This window comes from Leptonychotes weddellii, chromosome 13 (assembly GCF_054177405.1).
Source record: "Leptonychotes weddellii isolate Sample4059 chromosome 13, ASM5417740v2, whole genome shotgun sequence".
NCBI classification, from domain to species: Eukaryota; Metazoa; Chordata; class Mammalia; order Carnivora; family Phocidae; genus Leptonychotes; species Leptonychotes weddellii.
This window is the reverse complement of record NC_138381.1, coordinates 58081133-58099075: the sequence shown is the minus strand read 5'-3', so window position 1 is coordinate 58099075 and position 17943 is coordinate 58081133. Positions and strand designations below refer to the sequence as shown.

The 17943-nt window shown below is 46.4% G+C and overlaps 1 protein-coding gene across 1 annotated transcript in view; it reads left to right on the top strand.

Moving 5' to 3' along the window:
• MAPK1 (mitogen-activated protein kinase 1) overlaps positions 1-13218 on the top strand; it is a 111561-nt gene extending 98343 nt beyond the window's left edge. Inside the window, exons 7-9 of the mRNA XM_081801698.1 lie at positions 1852-1961; positions 4881-5006; positions 11534-13218. Coding sequence (XP_081657824.1) covers positions 1852-1961; positions 4881-4997 — 227 coding nt within the window. The 3' untranslated portion in view covers positions 4998-5006; positions 11534-13218. The remainder of the gene's footprint in view (positions 1-1851; positions 1962-4880; positions 5007-11533) is intronic.
• The last annotated feature ends 4725 nt before the right edge of the window (positions 13219-17943 follow it).

Sequence of the window (17943 nt, the reverse complement as noted above, 5' to 3'; positions counted from 1 at the left end):
CAGTCACCTGAGGCAGTAAGGTGCTGCCTCTGCGTGCTCTCCCGGGGACTTCCTGGCACACGAGCAGTCAGGCACTTCGGATTCAGACTGTGTACTGGCCTGCTGCTCTCCAGAGTTGAACAGTTTTTAGTGAGTAAATGATTAAAATGATTTTCCTTTACCATTCTACTCTCAGGACTAAGTGATATGTGCTAATTTGCAGGTGGATGAGGTCGATGATCTAATAAGTTATCACTGTAAGAAATAAGGCTTCGTTGAGATGGCAGTGTTTTCATTTTTGGTTTTGTATATTGATCATTTATTTTTTGTTTATTTTATTGATATGTTCTCTAAAAAGTGTTCTTTATATCGCCTAGTAGTTTTTCAGACTTGGAATACATTATCAGACTTGTTCCTTGGAGTCCTTAGATTTTTCAGGGGTGCCTCAGAGCTGTGAGCTAGGAATTAAGAGAGCTGGGTAGCTCCTTACTTACTCCCTGTCAAGAGCCTTCAATTTGAGGAAAGGACCTGCTACCTAAATTGGAAACCACTGTTCTAAGCATCATTAAATAAAAGCACGCATTTTTTTTTTAAGAGCAATAATGTCTTTTCTAGCATTTATTCTTTCTCATTGAAACCTGCTCTTGAGGGGCGCCTGGGTGGCTCAGTCGTTAAGCGTCTGCCTTCGGCTCAGGTCATGGTCCCAGGGTCCTGGGATCGAGCCCCACATCGGGCTCCCTGCTCAGTGGGAAGCCTGCTTCTCCCTCTCCCACTCCCCCTTCTTGTGTTCCCTATCTCACTGTCTCTCTCTGTCAAATAAATGAATAAAAAATCTTTAAAAAAAAAAAAAAAGAAACCTCCTCCTGATACTAAATACACGAACTGTTCAGTCACATTTCCCTTAACCCATGTTCTAGCCGCTGTCACCCATGACCTTTGGCTTTCCTCATGGCTCGAAGTAGTGCCTGGACAATAGCTATGGAGGCCACTAGTGTAAGCTATTCATTAGCTGTCTCTCCCTCTTGGTCCTTTTGATCCCACACTTGCTTCTATTCCTCCACTCTCTACATAGAAGAAATGTTCAGCTGCTGACTACTGACCAGATCGAGAGAATACTTTGGGGGCGCCTGGCTGGCTCAGTTGGAAGTGCATGTGACTCTTGATCTAGGAGTTGTGGGTTCAAGCCCCTGGCTGGCTCAGTCGGAAGTGCATGTGACTCTTGACCTAGGAGTCGTGGGTTCAAGCCCCATGTTGGGTGTAGAGATTAGAGATTACATACATACATACATACATAAACAAACAAATAAGAAAGAGAATGAGAGAAAGAGAATACTTTGTTTTGGGCTTTGGAGAAAGATGTCAAGCTGCAGAGTGGGCCAGGGGGCCTGTGCTTCACACATGGATCTCAGCCAGGACCTGGAAACCACATAGGAGGACAAGTGACCATTGTCTTCTGTGACCTTGGAGGCCTACTCTATGTGTTGAAAGATAAATTGGCCATTGCAGAGAGGGCTTTGGAGTTGACTTAAGAGAAATACATATATAACACTTTTCCTTCAGATGCCTGCAAAGCAGAATAGTGATTTAGGAAAAGTCCAGGTTTTGTAAGCAGAGTTGGATTTGAACCTTGGTCTTCCACTTTCAGCCTTTGGTTGATCACTCACCTTTCTGAGCCTGGGTCTGCGATTGTCAGATGGTCATAGTCTCAAGAAGCTCAGAGGGATAATAGGCACCCAGTGTGCGGGTTCTTCTCCCCATGGCGATGCTTAGTTCCATTGTTTTGTGGGTCAAGTTTACTTAAGCAGGAAATGGAAAGTAATTCAGTAAATGTTCCTTTGGCTTCTCACCACTGCAAAACCTTTCTCTTTGTAGCTCTGGATTTACTGGACAAAATGTTGACATTCAACCCTCACAAGAGGATTGAAGTAGAACAGGCTCTGGCCCATCCGTATCTGGAGCAGTATTATGACCCAAGCGATGAGGTAAGACCCATACTCCTGGCTGCTTCTTCAGGAATATCTATCAGCCAGCATCAGGCCCAGCCAGGAAGGGCCCAGATGTCATGCTTAGATCGATCCTGAGAGGTATATGGTGCCACACCTGGTCCTCTCAGTAGCCCACATCATCTGCCTTGAGGACTAGTGCTGCCAGCACAGCTTGAAACCTCTCCCCACCCCAACCCCCAAGCCCCTTCTATCTTAGAAAGCTTCCTCCAGGCCACCTGCAGCAGGGGTGGGCCTGCGGAAATGAATGAATAAAGGGGAGCATAGATAAACAAGGGGTCCAAGGCTAGAGACCACTGTCATGGTTTGTGGCAGAAAGAGGTGCCTAAATCAGAGTGCCTGCCTGAGGGTGGAAAGGAGGCCAACTGCCTGCTTGGGGAGGGGCATTGCAAAGCGGAGGCGGGGGCAGCTTGGACAGTTCCCACTGTGGCTTCATGACTTCGTGTCTGGTGTGCCTCCTTGGGGATGGGGACACAAGAGCCTTTTGTGGTGAGAAATGAGTCCAGAGATGGATGTGGCAGGCCTCTGGAGCATGCTGGACAGCCAGGTAAAGATACTGTGTGTCATGTTCTCTCTAGGAAAGTCCCAGTTCCCTGGCCTCTTCGAGTCTTCTGGGGCTTTATTCTCTGGACGGTAATGAAGAAAAATGCAATATAAACCAAAGTTTGGATCTTTCTAGTTGAGGCTCATGTATAGACAGCAAGCCTTCACACTCTGGTTTTAAAAGGGGGGAGAACCAAGTGGAGCATGTTAAAGGGGAAAATGGAAGATGATAAAGAGAAGAAATCAAAAAGAGGAAGTATTTCGGGCGCCTGGGTGGCTCAGTTGGTTAAGCGACTGCCTTCGGCTCAGGTCATGATCCTGGAGTCCCTGGATCGAGTCCTGCGTCGGGCTCCCTGCTCGGCAGGGAGTCTGCTTCGTCCTCTGATCCTATCCCCTCTCAGGTGTTCTCTCTCTCCCATTCTCTCTCTCTCAAATAAATAAATAAAATCTTTAAAAAAAAAAAAAAAAGGAAATATTTCCTAATCAGTCCCCTTCCATCTCTGTCTCCTTCCCTCAGAAATAATGGGGGCAGCTTGCAGATACCTACAACATAGTAAATAACAGGAAAGGAGAGGAGAGTGTAAGGTTTGGGGCTCTGACTAGCCCTGTGAGCCCCCTATGTCCTAATCGCAAGCCTAGGTGGTCCCCCAAACCCAGTTAGGAGGTTGGGAAGACCAGAAGGATGGCATATGTAGGACACCAGTGTGACCCCACACAGGGAGCTGCCCTTCAAAGAGGGCTCGCTCCTTGTTTTTCTCTCATGGACATGAATCTTTTTCCCCCTTTCAAGAAACCAGTGCTTAGCACAGAGTTTGGTGTCTTATGTTTCCTTACCCTAAAGGCCTGGTTGTGAGGATTACATGGATAAAATCTAGGAGTGCCTGGTAACTACTAGGCACCCACTGATTAACAGCTGGAATCCTCATCAGATTAGTTCTAGAACATTGTGTTAGTTTGGGGGTACTTAAAAATCAAAGTATAAATAATATCAATTGACTGATTTCCTTTTTCATCATTATATATATGGGAATTCCTTGACAGAGACATTTTAAATACGTACTTTTTTTTTTTTTTTTTAAGATTTATTTATTTGAGACAGACAGAATGAGAGAGACAGAGAGCACATGAGAGGGGGGAGGGTCAGAGGGAGAAGCAGGCTCCCTGCCGAGCAGGGAGCCCGATGTGGGACTCGATCCCGGGACTCCAGGATCATGACCTGAGCCTAAGGCAGTCGCTTAACCAACTGAGCCACCCAGGCGCCCTGTACTATTTTTTTTTAAGATTTATTTATTTATTTGAGAAAGAGAGAGAGCAAGCACATGAGCGAGGGGGAGGAGCAGACTCCACACTGAGCCAGGGAGCCTGATGTTGGGCTCGATCCCAGGACCCTGAGATCACAACCTGAGCCGAATGCAGACACTTAACCGACTGAGCCACCCAGGTGCCCCTTAAATATGTACTTAAATAGCCTTGTGATTAGTTATAGAGTGTGCTGAAAAACAAAAATGAAAACTTGCAGAAAACTATGACACAGATCACTTTGTAGTCTTGTTACACAGATATTAAGATTATGGAGTATTTTCTTCTTGGTTTTATATTTCTATATCTAAATTTTTTTTTAAAAAATAGGATTCATTTTGGGGCGCCTGGGTGGCTCAGTTGGTTAAGCGGCTGCCTGCGGCTCAGGTCATAATCCCAGGGTCCTGGGATTGAGCCCCGCATCAGGCTCCTTGCTCAGCGGAGAGCCTGCCTCTCCCTCTCCCTCTGCCTGCCTGCCGTTCCCCCCTGCTGTGCTCTCTCTCTCTCACTCTCTCTCTCTGTGTCAAATAAATAAAATCTTAAAAAAAAAAAATAGGATTCATTTTGTTTAACCCAAACATGCACATTTCCCCATGATATTAATCTTCCTTACAGCTTCATTTTTTTAATGGCTCCATAATATTTTTTCATATGAAGATACTGTAATGTATTTAATCAAGTACATTGATTTGAGTATCATGGCTTTTGATTGTACAAACGTATCACCACCACCCCAACAGCAAATTTCTGTTACCTCAACACTTAGTGCCTTAAAAATTTGAAAATAATTTTGGGATTAGTGATAAATTCAGAAGAATGCTCAAAATGGATTTAGTTGTTCCCCATTCATTTACTACATGTTCATACAAAGTGCGCCTTTTGGAGCGCATAGATGGGACATGGGTGCGTAGATACTTTATCAGAGCTCTTGGTTTCCGTAGATGTCAGTGCTGCTGTATACATTTCAGAGTCTAAGCTACAGACATTATGAATCAGTACATGACTACCTCAACCATAACCACTCTTGTCTGTTCCATGTTCTGTGTTCTCCTATAGCCCATCGCTGAGGCGCCGTTCAAGTTTGACATGGAGCTGGATGACCTGCCCAAGGAAAAGCTCAAAGAGCTCATCTTCGAAGAGACAGCTAGATTCCAGCCAGGATACAGATCTTAAATTTTTCAGGTACCTAGAGCTTTAGCGACACGGTAAACCCTGGTGAGGGAGAGAGAATATAAATTAAATGTTATTAAAAAGAAAGATTTCCTTGAGTTCCATGTGGAAGCTTTCCATGCTTAAGTCAGAAAGTCTGGTGAACAATGCAATGGTATCAGTAAGATTGTCAAAAAATTGTGTTCAAGAAAAAAGGAAATGCAGATCTTGATTTTAGAGAACATGCGGAAAGAGGAGAGAGAATAGTGTGGGAACTCGAGTGAGTGGTGGAGTGAGAATTATGTTCAAGTCTGCAGAAATGAGCGGTGAAGTCAAGAATTACAACCAAGGGCTGAAGCATTTTCTGGAGAAATGCTGTGGACAGACAGCCCGGAAGAGGCTGGGGGTGTTTTTCCGCAGGCAGCAGTGTCATGTGCAGCCTGCCAACAAGTGGTCTTGGGGCTGCTGCGCTTGCACCAGAACAAGAGGCTTCCTGAGGGCGGGGAGAGAAGAGTGGGTTCTGTGGCAGTATGCGTCTGATAGAACTGTATCTCTGCTCCATTCTTCCTGCCCTGTCCATTCTGTTTTCATACATCAGGATCTAGAGACGATGGTTCAGGCTGAGGGTTGGCAATACCAAGGCTCAAAAGCAGAACCTGCTCGGGTGTTTCACATAGAGGGCATATAACTGGTCAGAGGGCCTTAGAAGGGCCGGAACGCAAAGAGTGGGGTTACCTGCAGATTAGTAACCCCAGGAAGCTCTTCCTGGGGGCCTTCAGCTAAAGGAGCAAAAGTAAAACAGTGTTAGCCAGGGTCCTTGATCATCACACAGCGAGGGTGCTGGGCAGCTTCTGTAACTGCAGCTGTTAGAGCATCACCATTGCTGAGAAGGGGTCACAAGCCTGTACTGCTGCTGGTCTGGGGGATCTCTGGAGCCTGAAGCTGCCATTACCATCCAGTGCCTCTGAAACCAGGAGCCTTCCTCCTCCTGAAAAGTCATGTGTCACTAAGAAGCAGAAAAAAGGAAACTTGGCTTTTCCTATGTGTGCTGGCCATTGGCAGAATCTCATCAGAAGTTAGTCACCAATGAAGTCCAACAGTGCAGTTGACAAGCTCACAGCTCTGTCATTAAGAACAGAGGACAGAGGAAGGGTGGAAAGGATCTGAGAACAGACTTGGCCAGCTCAGCCTCAGAGAGCCATGGAAGCCAGGCAGAGGAAGGCTGGGAACTAGTAGGGAGTGCACTCTGCTAGTGTGGGGTACAGAAAATGGGGTTTTCAGAAGTCTGGTCTCTAAGCATGGAGGGTTGGAGGAGAAGACTGGGTGGGAGATGAGCTCAAAATGAATCTGTTAGCTTCCAGACCAGAGGGCTAGAGGCTTGGACGAGGGCTGTGAGGGCGAGAAGTGGTGTTTAGGAGAGTGGAGGAAAAGCAAAGTCTGAAAGACCGGATTTCCTAACCCTAGCACCTGACGCTGGACATGTCCTAAAAGACAAACTCAAAGCAAGTGAAGTGTGGAAGAAGCACGGGCTTATGGGATATTGGGAGCATGCTCATAAACAAGCCCTTGGGGAAGTGTCTGAATGAGAGAGGGAAGGTGTCAACAGGAGGCTGAGGAGGACAGAGTCTAGCAAGATTTGGATTCATTTATCCTTTCATACCTCATGATGTGACAGTCTGTTAAAGTATTTGTTATGTATAATGATCTGCAAGGTCACTCACTGACAGAAAGTCAGACCCCAGGACCCAACCATTTTTACTCCTTAACTTGAGTCTCCTTGGGTTCTCCTTCCTGGCCTGTTTGCTTGGTACTCACAGTGGAAGGGGTCCTCGCTCTCCCAGAGCCTGCTCTCTCCCTTCCCTGTGTCTGCACAAGGTCAGATCAGCTGCCTCAGCATTTTGTAGATAAAGTTTTATCTGGCCCTTTACAAGAACAGGTTTTCTGACCCCCTGGCCTAGCATATTGAGCTGAGCTACTTCGGTTGCTTTTCTTCTTTCACCATCCCTTTAACAGCTCATTTTCCTGAAGTCCATTGGTGGCCTCTGTTTTTCCCCATCTTTTTTTTTGTTGAGCTCACACATACTGCATGCTTCCTCTGGGACAGGCACGTGTTAGACTCTGGGGAGCAGAGCAAACAAACCTGAACCTGGCCTCAAAGGAGCACACAGTTTAGTAGGGGACAAAGACACACACAACTGCCACGCATATTTTTAGTGTGAAAGAGAGTGCTGGGAAGGGGGCATCCTGCTCTCTGGGGAGGCGCTCGGCAGTGTGGGACCAGGGAGTCAGGCCCGTGTGGGAGACTGAAGCCCAGGCTTACCAAGGAGCCTGCCTCTCCCTCACAGGCATCTTCAGGTTCCCGAAGCATCAGGGCAGGTGACTCTAGGGCAGTAAGGATGTTGGGTAACCTCAGAGAGCAGGTACCCTTGGGACCACTGGCGAGGCTACTGGAGGAAAAGGACAGTGCACCCGCCACAGCAGAACGAGTCAAAGGCGAGTGTGCTCCTGGGGCTACAGGGTGCAGCTGCTGGCCTGATGGCTCGTGACGGAGGCCACGGCGACTGCCAGTGTCCACCCGCGTTCTGAGAGTCCAGGACTAGGGCTTCTTACCAGGGACAGGGGTGGCAAAGACGGTCACTCTGGGTTTAGTTCCCTTTCTCCACGGGAGCAAAAGGCACAGTACGTTATAGCATGACTTTTTTTCCCAACTTTTTGTTACTGAATTACAATTGACATACTATATTAGCTTCAGGTGTACAGCATAATGATTTGATTTTTATACATCACAAAATGATCACCTCAGTAGACCTAATTACTTCCAATGGTTTTTAAATTACTATTTTCAACTATTCTGAAAAGTTGAGTTTTACACTTACAAACCCACATTCCCACCACCTAGATTCTGTGACTAACATTTTGCTATCCAACTTTCTCACATATCTGTCCATCTGTTCTTCCATCTACCTGTCAGTCTATCTTATTTCTTTTTTTTTTTTAAGATTTTATTTATTTATTTGAGACAGAGAGAATGAGAGACAGAGAGCATGAGAGGGAGGAGGGTCAGCGGGAGAAGCAGACTCCCTGCCGAGCAGGGAGCCCGATGCGGGACTCGATCCCGGGACTCCAGGATCATGACCTGAGCCGAAGGCAGTCGCTTAACCAACTGAGCCACCCAGGCACCCTATCTTATTTCTTTCTTACACATTTCAAAGGAGGTTGCCAGCATCTAGATTGGCTTATAATTTAGTCATCTAGAATATAAAAGTAAATCCAGAGCAAGGTGGGGCTGGGGCATTCATTAAATTCTGGGCCAAGTTCTTTCACAAACATTTTATTTTGATGCTCACAGCAACATTGTCTGAAGTCAGCACACAGCCCATGTTTATGATTGAGGAAACTGAAGATTGCACATGTTTAAGCGTTTTGCTGAAGATTATACGCTGTTGGCAAAGTTAGGTAGCTCTGGGTCTTTGGACCCAGAATCCATTTTCTTGTAAATTCTGTTACACTGCCTTGGAGTAGTTCTGGAAAAGGTTGAGGAACTCGTTCACAATACTATGGCACAATGTTACTGAGTTCCCAGCCTGCAACAGTGAGATTAGAAGATACAAACTGGAGACTCAGGGAGGTACAGGTGCCAGAGTATACAGGGAGGTTAAAGAAAGGTGATGTTGACTGCCCAACTACATAAGAAAGAACTGGAAAACATGCCCACACAGGACCTCAGAGCATAGCTATGGGGCCCCTTTGCAGGAGGGGATGGCAAAGACTACTCCAGAGGAAGCTATCCCCTACTTGCCTCGGCACAGGCTTTACTGATGCCCTGAGTGGTCTGAAAGGATCAGGGGTATTCATTATATTTTGTTTAAGTGGGTCAGTTTTAGATATGTGTCCACTGAAAAGTTAAAAATGTGTCCGTGGTTAGCTTTGTAACAAGCCTCCTGTTGCGTGGTTAATTTTGTGACAAGCCTCCTGTTGCGAGAGGCTGGTGAAGGTAGGTGGCCTGACTTCCTTCCTCCTCTGCCTGTTGGTGCATTTTCTCAGACTGATTAATTTCTCCCAGCCAGTAGATTTGGCTGCAATTCAGAACAGCGTACCTCTAGAGGGAGGTCATTTCCCATCTCTGAGTCCATCTCCTTGTCACAGAGTTGGGTTATAACAACCATCCTTCCTGCCCTGACTCTTGAGTGGTAGATGAACTCCATCTTGCCTGAAAGTGCATTGTGAAATACCAAAGTGACATTCTGCTAGATCATACTAGCAAACATTTCACAACAATAAGGGTCTCTCCAAAGAGAAGATCTATTTTGTTTGCATTTTGACACACTTAGTTAACCTCCCAGCCATCTCAAGCAGGTTTCCTCATCAGAACCAAGAACACAACCTGATTGGAGTGGTAATGTTTCACTTCTCCCTAGGATGATACAAAACTAATAGAGACCTGGGGTTGAACTTAATTCATTACATATAGATGCCTTAGGCAGTGGTCCTCAAAAGTGTGGTCCATCTGTGCCTTACCCTCCAACAGTCTGTGTTTTAACAAGCTCTGCAGAGGATTCTGATGCTCACCCTTGAGAACTTTTAGCCTATAAAGGGTTAGAGTAGATTTGATTTGTAATATAATCTTTTCAAGTAAAATAGAGATATTACAATAACAAAGGGGGGACGTGTGTGCTTCTTGTACTTTGATGGTGTGACACTCCTAGTAGATCTCCTGCAGGTGGCCCATATTGCAGACATCTGGAGAGCCAGGTGGGCCCTGTCAAGTGTAGTAAATGAGTGAAGGCTGTCCTCAGGGTGCCACCTGCTGTCTCTCAGGGTGCTATCCTGCAGGACTGGTTGGGCAATAGCTGTCAGATCACCTCAGACCTAGGCGATCAGAACCATCTTCTGCTCGTGGGAACCATGCCATGGCTCCCTGCCTCACCAGAATCCAGGCCCGCCAACCTCACACTTCCAGCCAGCACTTCATTTTGCTTGTCCTTCTTTGTTGCAGTCGCAGGAAACTTGAGTGTTACAACAACACACTTGGCACTGTGTGGTTGATTTCTGTCTTAACTGGACATCCAGAGAGAGATTTGGTAAGAATAGGAGGCAGCAGGAGTGCCTGGCTGGCTCACTCAGTGGAGCATGACTCTTGATCTTAGGGTTATGAGTTTGAGCCCCACGTTGAGTGTAGAGATTACTTTTAAAAAAGGTGGGGGGGTGGTGCGCCTGGGTGGCTCAGTTGTTAAGCGTCTGCCTTCGGCTCAGGTCACGATCCCAGCGTCCTGGGATCGAGCCCCGCATCGGGCTCCCTGCTCAGCGGGAAGCCTGCTTCTCTCTCCCCAGTCCCCCTGCTTATGTTCCCTCTCTCTCTGTGTCTCTCTCTGTGTCAAATAAATAAATAAAATCTTTTTTTTTAAGATTTTTTATTTTTTATTTATTTGAGAGAGAGAGAGCATGAGGGGGGGAGGGTCAGAGGGAGAAGCAGACTCCTTGCTGAGCAGGGAGCCCGATATGGAACTCGATCCCAGGACTCCAGGATCATGACCTGAGCCGAAGGCAGTCGCTTAACTGACTGAGCCACCCAGGCACCCTAAATAAATAAAATCTTAAAAAAAAAAAAAAAAAAAAAGAATAGGAGATCGCAGACAAATGTCTTGCATAAATGTGTGTGCTTTTTTTTTTAGGATGGGGAGCGGAGAGGGAGAAGGAAAGAATCTTAAGCAGGCTCCATGCCCATTGTGGAGCCGATATGGGGCTTGATCTCACAACCCTGAGATCATGACTTGAGCCAAAATCAAGAGTTGGACACTTAACCAATTGAGCCACGCAGACTCCCCAGATGTGTGGGGTTTTTTTCCCCCAAGATTTTATTTATTTGAGAGAGAGCACAAGCGAGAGATTACAAGCAGAGGGTGGGGCTGAGGGAGAGGGAGAAGCAGGTTCTCCGCAGAGCAGGGAGCCCGACATGGGGCTCAATCCCAGGATCCCGAGATCATGACCTGAGCCTGACCGACTGAGCCACCCAGGCACCCCCCAAATGTTTGTTCTTTTTTCTTTCTTTTTTTTTTTTTTTTAAGATTTTATTCATTTGACACAGACACAGTGAGAGAGGGAACACAAGCAGGGGGAGTGGGGAGAGAGAAGTAGGCTTCCCACTGAGCAGGGAGCCCGATGCGGGGCTCGATCCCAGGTGGGATCATGACCTGAGCCGAAGGCAGATGCTTAACGACTGAGCCACTCAGGTGCCCCTCAAATGTGTGTTCTTTACAGAGACCTTCAGATTCTGGTTTTGACCATTAGAGTGGCGAGTACTGTAGTTAATAAAAAGCGTCTTAGGAACACTGAAGCTTGCCAAGCTGCGAGTGTGCGTACATGCATGTGTTCCCGCCCCAGTGGTTCCAGGGGAAATGACTTTTTTGCAGGAGTGTTTTTTCCTTTGCTTCCCCCGCCCCTTCCAGTTTCATAATGTTGGTCCATTCTTTTCATTTCTCCGTTTTCCTAATGTTGCTGCTAATGTTGTTTTAATGTGGATCTTTCTTAACTCATAGGCTTGTTTGTTTGTTTTTCAATAGGACAAGGGCTCAGAGGACTGGACGTGCTCAGACATCGGTGTTGTTCTTCCCAGTTCTTGACCCCGGTCCTGTCTCCAGCCCGTCTCGGCTTATCCACCTTGACTCCTTTGAGCTGTTTGGAGGGGCGGTTTCTGGTAGTTGTGGCTTTTATGCTTTCAAAGAATTCCTTCAGTCCAGAGAACTGTTCCTGGCATCCCTGTGTGTGTCACCCACTGGTGACCTGTGGCAGTATGTACTTTCAGTGCACCTACTGCTTACCGTTGCTTTAGTCACTAATCGCTTTCTGATTTGAAAGATGCAGTGGTTCCTCCCTCTCCTGAGTCCTTCCTCCGTGCTGCCCTGCTGACCCTTGCAGTCACACCAGAGATAGTTCTTTCCAGAATGGCTCTCGTCACTGGCATCTTACTTTATGAGAGGGAAGGCTACTACCTAGGGCACTTTAAGTCAGTGACAGCCCCTTATTTGCACTTCAGCTTTTCACCATCAGCGTTTCCCCAGAGCAGGAGCGTGTGGAAACACCTGGGATGTTGTTGCAGCCTGCAGCGAGTGCTCCCGTCTCGGGAACCTTTGGGGGCACTTGCCCATGTCTTTTCTCATATCATGTTAGTCACTAGCATATTTAAGGTTTGTGCTGTTTGCCCAGCTTTTAGAAAACTCAGTCATTTTTCCTAATAAAAGAACGAAGTACTGCACCCAGCAGCTTCACTCTGTAGATTTACTGTGGTTTCTTATACCATTTGTAGACGTATAACACTTGCCCAGATGTGTTATCTGCAGTACTAACTGTTTGCCAGGCTTACACAGAAAGATTTAAAGTGGCAGCTGCATTCGGGATTTAGTGAGAGATGGACACAGGTCGCAGCAGGGCGCTCAGGCAAGTGCGTGAAGAAGCAGCCAACAGGCCAGCTGGACGTCTCGGGGCCGAGCTGCACACGCGGGTGTACGCATACCCCCGAGCGCTTCACATGGCCTGCCATGTTCCGTGTAGCCACATTCAATGCCTCAGGATTTAGCAGAGAGGAGCCCTGCGTCTTTAAATGAGAAAGTGTACAATTCTTTTTCCTCCTACAGCATGTCAGCATCTCAAGTTCATTTTTCAACCTACGATACAACAATTTGTAATAAAGCCTTCATGAGCTCATGACGTGAAGCGCTGTTCTGTCGTCAGTACTCTCAAATGTTTCTGATACTGCTGAGCTAAGACCATGAGAAAAAGCTAGCACTACATCATGTTTGGAGCTCTATCCCATATTATCCTGATCTCTTTAAGTATTTGTTCCTGCCACTGTACACTGTGGCGTTGACTTGGTGTTCTGTCCCAGTGCGGTGCCTCCTCTTGACTCCCCCACTGCTCTCTGTGGTGAGAAATTTGCCTTGTTCAATAATTACTGTACCCTCGCATGACTGTTACAGCTTTCTGTGCAGAGATGACTGTCCAAGTGCCACATGCCTATGATTGAAACGAAAAATTTATTGTTACCTCTGAGTTTGTGTTCCACGGAAATGCTATCCAGCAGATCACTTAGGAAAACTAATTCTATTTTTAGCTTTTCATTTCTCAGCTATCCTTTTTTCTTGTTTGATTTTTGACAGCAGTGGAGAATGGGTTATATAAACACTGCCTGCTAATATGAACAGAAATGCACTTGTAATTCATGAAAATAAATGTACATCTTCGATCTTCATATTCATGTTAAGATTCAGTGTCGATTTCCTCTGGATCAGCGTGTCCAAATGGACAGTCAGCTTCAGCCTATGCTTGGAGCAGAAATGCTTGCGGGCTCCCCCCCGCCCCCCACCCCCGGGGAACTGCCCCAACACTGGTTTACATAAGATGATTTAGAAGGCATCTCTGTAGGGTCCTAGTTTCCCTTTGCACAGCAGAGAATCAACTCTGACATGTACCTTTACTCAAATCATAGGTCTAGAATACTATGTCAAACTCTGATGAAGACTCCCAAACGTCTCAGGTTGGATTCTCTGGTTCTTTCTAAAGAAGACCTGCCTGTATGCCCCAGAAATGCTGCTGGGCATGGCTGGGTGCTGGGAAGGACTGCCCAGTGTCACTTGGCCCCACACCAACCGGCCCAGGGTGCTGATGCTCACACCTCACAGGTTAACAGAGGACGGCTAAGTCAGCCTCAGAGATCGGAACCACATCTAGATTCTTGCCCTAAAATCCGTGATTTTCATCTGCGTGCTCAGAGCTGCCGTGTAAAGGTCTGCACAGCTTTGATAGGATAGAGGTTTGACTATTAACTTGATACATTGGTGAGTCAGTTTTCATTTTCAAAGAAGCATTGACAGTTTTCTTACTCTTGTTTCTTTGTCCTTTTTAAATGGAGTGTTAGTATTACGAGGTTAATCTGCAGTCCTCAAAATAGAAAGCCATGGCCTTGGTTACTAATACCTGAGGACGGTAGGCTGTCCCATCCCCCTCGCTGGTACTGTGGAGTCAGATTGGCATGAAACCACTAACTGTGTTCTAGAATCACTGTAGCCCTAAGTTGTGTGCTTTTTATTAATCATGCCAAACTTGGTTCAACAGGTCAGAGAATTATAATCAAGGTACCTGGGAAAAGTACTAGCTATTATATGTGATAGGCTTGTCATTTGGATCTTCTTACATCTCTAAAAATGTACCGCTTAGGTCATCCAGATTACTTATTGGTGATACTGAATGCATCCATTCTTATTATGCTCAGATAAGCTTTCAGACTAATGGCTTTTTTGGTGTCTAAAAAGTAAGCAAAAAAATTCCTGTTGAAACATTCCAATCTTTTTGTTTAGTATGAGACAAAATACCTAACCAAGCCAGGGGAATGGATTTGAGAGAACTCATGACGACTCTGTGCTGACACAAGTCTTCAAAGCTGATGGAGACACGCAGACCATTTTGATGCATGGGTAGAAGAATATCATTGTGTTTGTGTGCAGTACACAGTGCGTCGTGTGTTCACAGTCTGTCCTGCTGCAGGCACAGGTGATGGGTGTGCAGGGTCCTGTTGGCTTTTGGAGCCACATGTGGCTCATCACTGGTTGTATCTCAGTAACGAGTCACACACGTATGCTGCCCACACCACATGCCACCTAATGTTCAGACCATTCAGAGGAGACTGTTTTACCTTTATTTGCGTATATGTTAATACGGTTTTTAAATTGGTAACTTTTATATAGTACGGTAACAGTATGTTAATACACACATATGCACACATGCTTTGGGTCCTTCCATAATACTTTTATATTTGTAAATCAATGTTTTGGAGCAATCCCAAGTTTAAGGGAAATATTTTTGTAAATGTAGTGGTTTTGAAAATCTGAGCAATTCTTTTGCTTATACATTTTTAAAGCATTTGTGCTTTAAAATTGTCATGCTGGTGTTTGAAACATGATACTCCTATATTGCAGATGAGAAGCATGTAACAGTAGATATGTGGTCTCTCTCACTGTAATCCAGTTTGACATCATGGATCGGAAATGACTGGGAATCCAGAGGGAATTCTCTGGGGTTGCACCAGGTTTACCTAAAGCTCGTTGCCTTTTTTGTGCTGTTCATCCGTGTAGAGCACTCGAGAAAGTTCTGAAACTGCTTTGTATCTGCTTTGTACTGTTGGTGCCTTCTTGGTATTGTACCCCAAAACTCTGCATAGATTATTTAGTATAATGGTAAGTTAAAAAAAATGTTAAAGGAAGATTTTATTAAGAATCTGAATGTTTATTCATTATATTGTTACAATTTAACATTTATTTGTGGTATTTGTGATTTGGTTAATCTGTATAAAAAATTGTAAGTAGAAAGGTTTATATTTCATCTTAATTCTTTTGATGTTGTAAACGTACTTTTTAAAAGATGGATTATTTGAATGTTTATGGCACCTGACTTGTAAAAAAAAAAACTACAAAAAAAAATTAGAATCATTAAATTGTGTCCCTGTGTTCCAAAATAACATAGTACTGCGCATGTATAGCTTAATTGGAATTTCACATGTGAACATAGGAAGTCGCCTAGTCCTTTATTACAGTGTTTCCCAAATAAGTGTGTTTGTAATTTGACTTTGCTTACAGTAATCAGGTATAGAACCAGAAGCTGGTGCTCTGAAGGCCAGTGGGATTTTAGTGCTCCATCAAGTTTTCCAGATTGTTCTTCAGATGCTTGGCTATAGAGGGGGGAAGAAGGCAGTGCTGGGAGTCCTGACACAGTGCCCATGTGCGTCTCTTCTCATCTTCCTAAACTTCAGCAACTGCTGCCAGGGCAGGTGTCCTTGGCAGCCTCTTTTTTTCAGACCAAGATGTCACGAATGTATTAGGGACTCTTGGACACTTGGTTCTTCTCAGTATTGGGCATCATGCAGTGACTTACAGGACAAAAATATTGGAAAATGTTCTGCTTTGGTGGTATAGAGAGAGCACAGGCTTTGGGCCCATAAATCTGGGTTCAAAACCTGCCCTGCCCTCTGCTGATAACACAGCTGGCTTTGGGCCAGTCGTCATGTTGTTCACTCAGACCTTCGGCTGGAAAGTGGAACCGTGCATGTCATAAAGATTGTGCAAATACATTTTAAGTTTCTAGCCCAGTACCTCAAAACAAAGAGTAAATAGCAGATCTTCCTAAATGCTTTATTTATTTATTTGTTTTTACTTGTTTGTTGTAAGGTGGTGCTGAGACATCTGCTGACTGAACTGTACCCGCTTTCTATTAATCTGAGCGGGGAGGACCTGTCTGAAACTTTCTTCAGGGAAATGCTGATCTCGCCTAAATTGCTGGGTAACGCTCATGGTAACATTCACTTTCCCTTTAAGAGATCAGCACTCTTTGTTGTTGTCCAAATCCTGTAGAAATCAGTTATAACAATCATCTTCCTTACCCAGCACAAGGAATTAGTAATCCTGTTTTTCCCACGTTAATAATGATGAGCTCCTTGCCTTGGCAGTAGAGCCTCAGACCTTGGTTGGTTCTCTGTATTTAATCAGAACCCGAGCATTCAGAGCCAACCAGTGGCCACAGAGCACCTCTCTGGGAGGAGCAGAAGCCAAGCCCAGGTCACGGGGGTACGGAGCGGGTGGAGGCAGGTGCAGGCCCCCCCGGAAGCCCCAAGTGTGGAGGAAGGACAGGGATTGGGTGTGTCCACAGGGGAGCAGTGAAGGGAAGGTTTTTGTGGGTGATGGGCTGAACCACACTTGAGTCTGAGGAGGGAGACCCAGAGAGGGGACAGGGTTGCTGGGTCTCATAGGCCCGAGGGCCAGGGAAGGGGTGGGTCAAGGTGGACGTGGCACAAGGGGCTCTTTCTCTGAGGCTGGCACCAAGGAAAGCTGAAGACGAGGGTCCTTTGAAGAACAGGTAGAGAGGAGGAAATGGAATGAAGTTGTGCCCTAGGACAGGTGTTTTTTAGGTGGAGTGGGAGTGAGAAACAGGGTCTCTGTTGAGAACAAGGAAGAGCCAGCAAGAGAAGGAAGTAAGAGGAATGCCTGTCACTGGGAGGCCTGACAGGTGACGCCCGTACGTCTGTCGTGAAGTACTGCTCTGTGGGGCTTGGATGTTCTTGCCACACAGTGGTGTCATGAGCTGCGGTGCCAGGGTTGGGCAAGACAGAGGCCCGAGGAGGCTGAGGGGAGACTGTGAGGTGATGGAGCATGAGTCCCCTCACCTGCTGGGTGTAGAGATGCTTTTCCCTTTTAGTTTCTTGGTCAGAGGAGCAGGGAAGCCATCGCCCCATTTTTAGTAAGACCAAAAGGTAACAAAGCCTCTTGTCAGCTGTGGAAATGGTGGGAGGGCACATCTGTGGGGGGAGGAGGGGCGAGGGGATGGGCAGTGACCTGGAGCACGTGGGACACCAGGGCCAAAGCTTCCAGGCCCAGGCACTGGTGGGAGGTCTGCTGCAGACTGGCGGTGTGGGCACATGAGCTGGCCGTCCACTTGCAGCGGGTCACCAAGCCTACAGAAACCACCTTGGAGAGTCCAGGACCAGTGGTCCTCTTACCACTCCCAGAAATCCGGGTCCCCTTTTCTTCCCCTTCTAAACCCTAGAGCGTGCCTCTCCTTCCTTCCCAGAGTTGACTTCCGCACTGAAGTATTCTGTTCTTGGGGAGCCAGCGGACTCTGGAGGCTAGAGGTGTGGGCTTTCTGTGATTGAGCCGACGGCCCAGGAGGGAGGACCGCACTAGTGCAAGGCACAGGATGGGGATGCACACATCCCACACAACAGTGACTTTGAAATATTTTAATCACCAGAGCCGTTTGTGAAATCCAGGAAATCTGCCCGCTGTGAATAAGCAAGGGTGGGGCAGCCCAGCGCGTCTCCCTCCCGGGGATAGCCTCGTGCTTCTACCTGAGAGGAGTCCGAGATCGGTCAGAGGCCCTGGAGAGCAGAGCAAGGCCACAAAAGGGCGGCATTGAAAAGGTGGAACGGGCC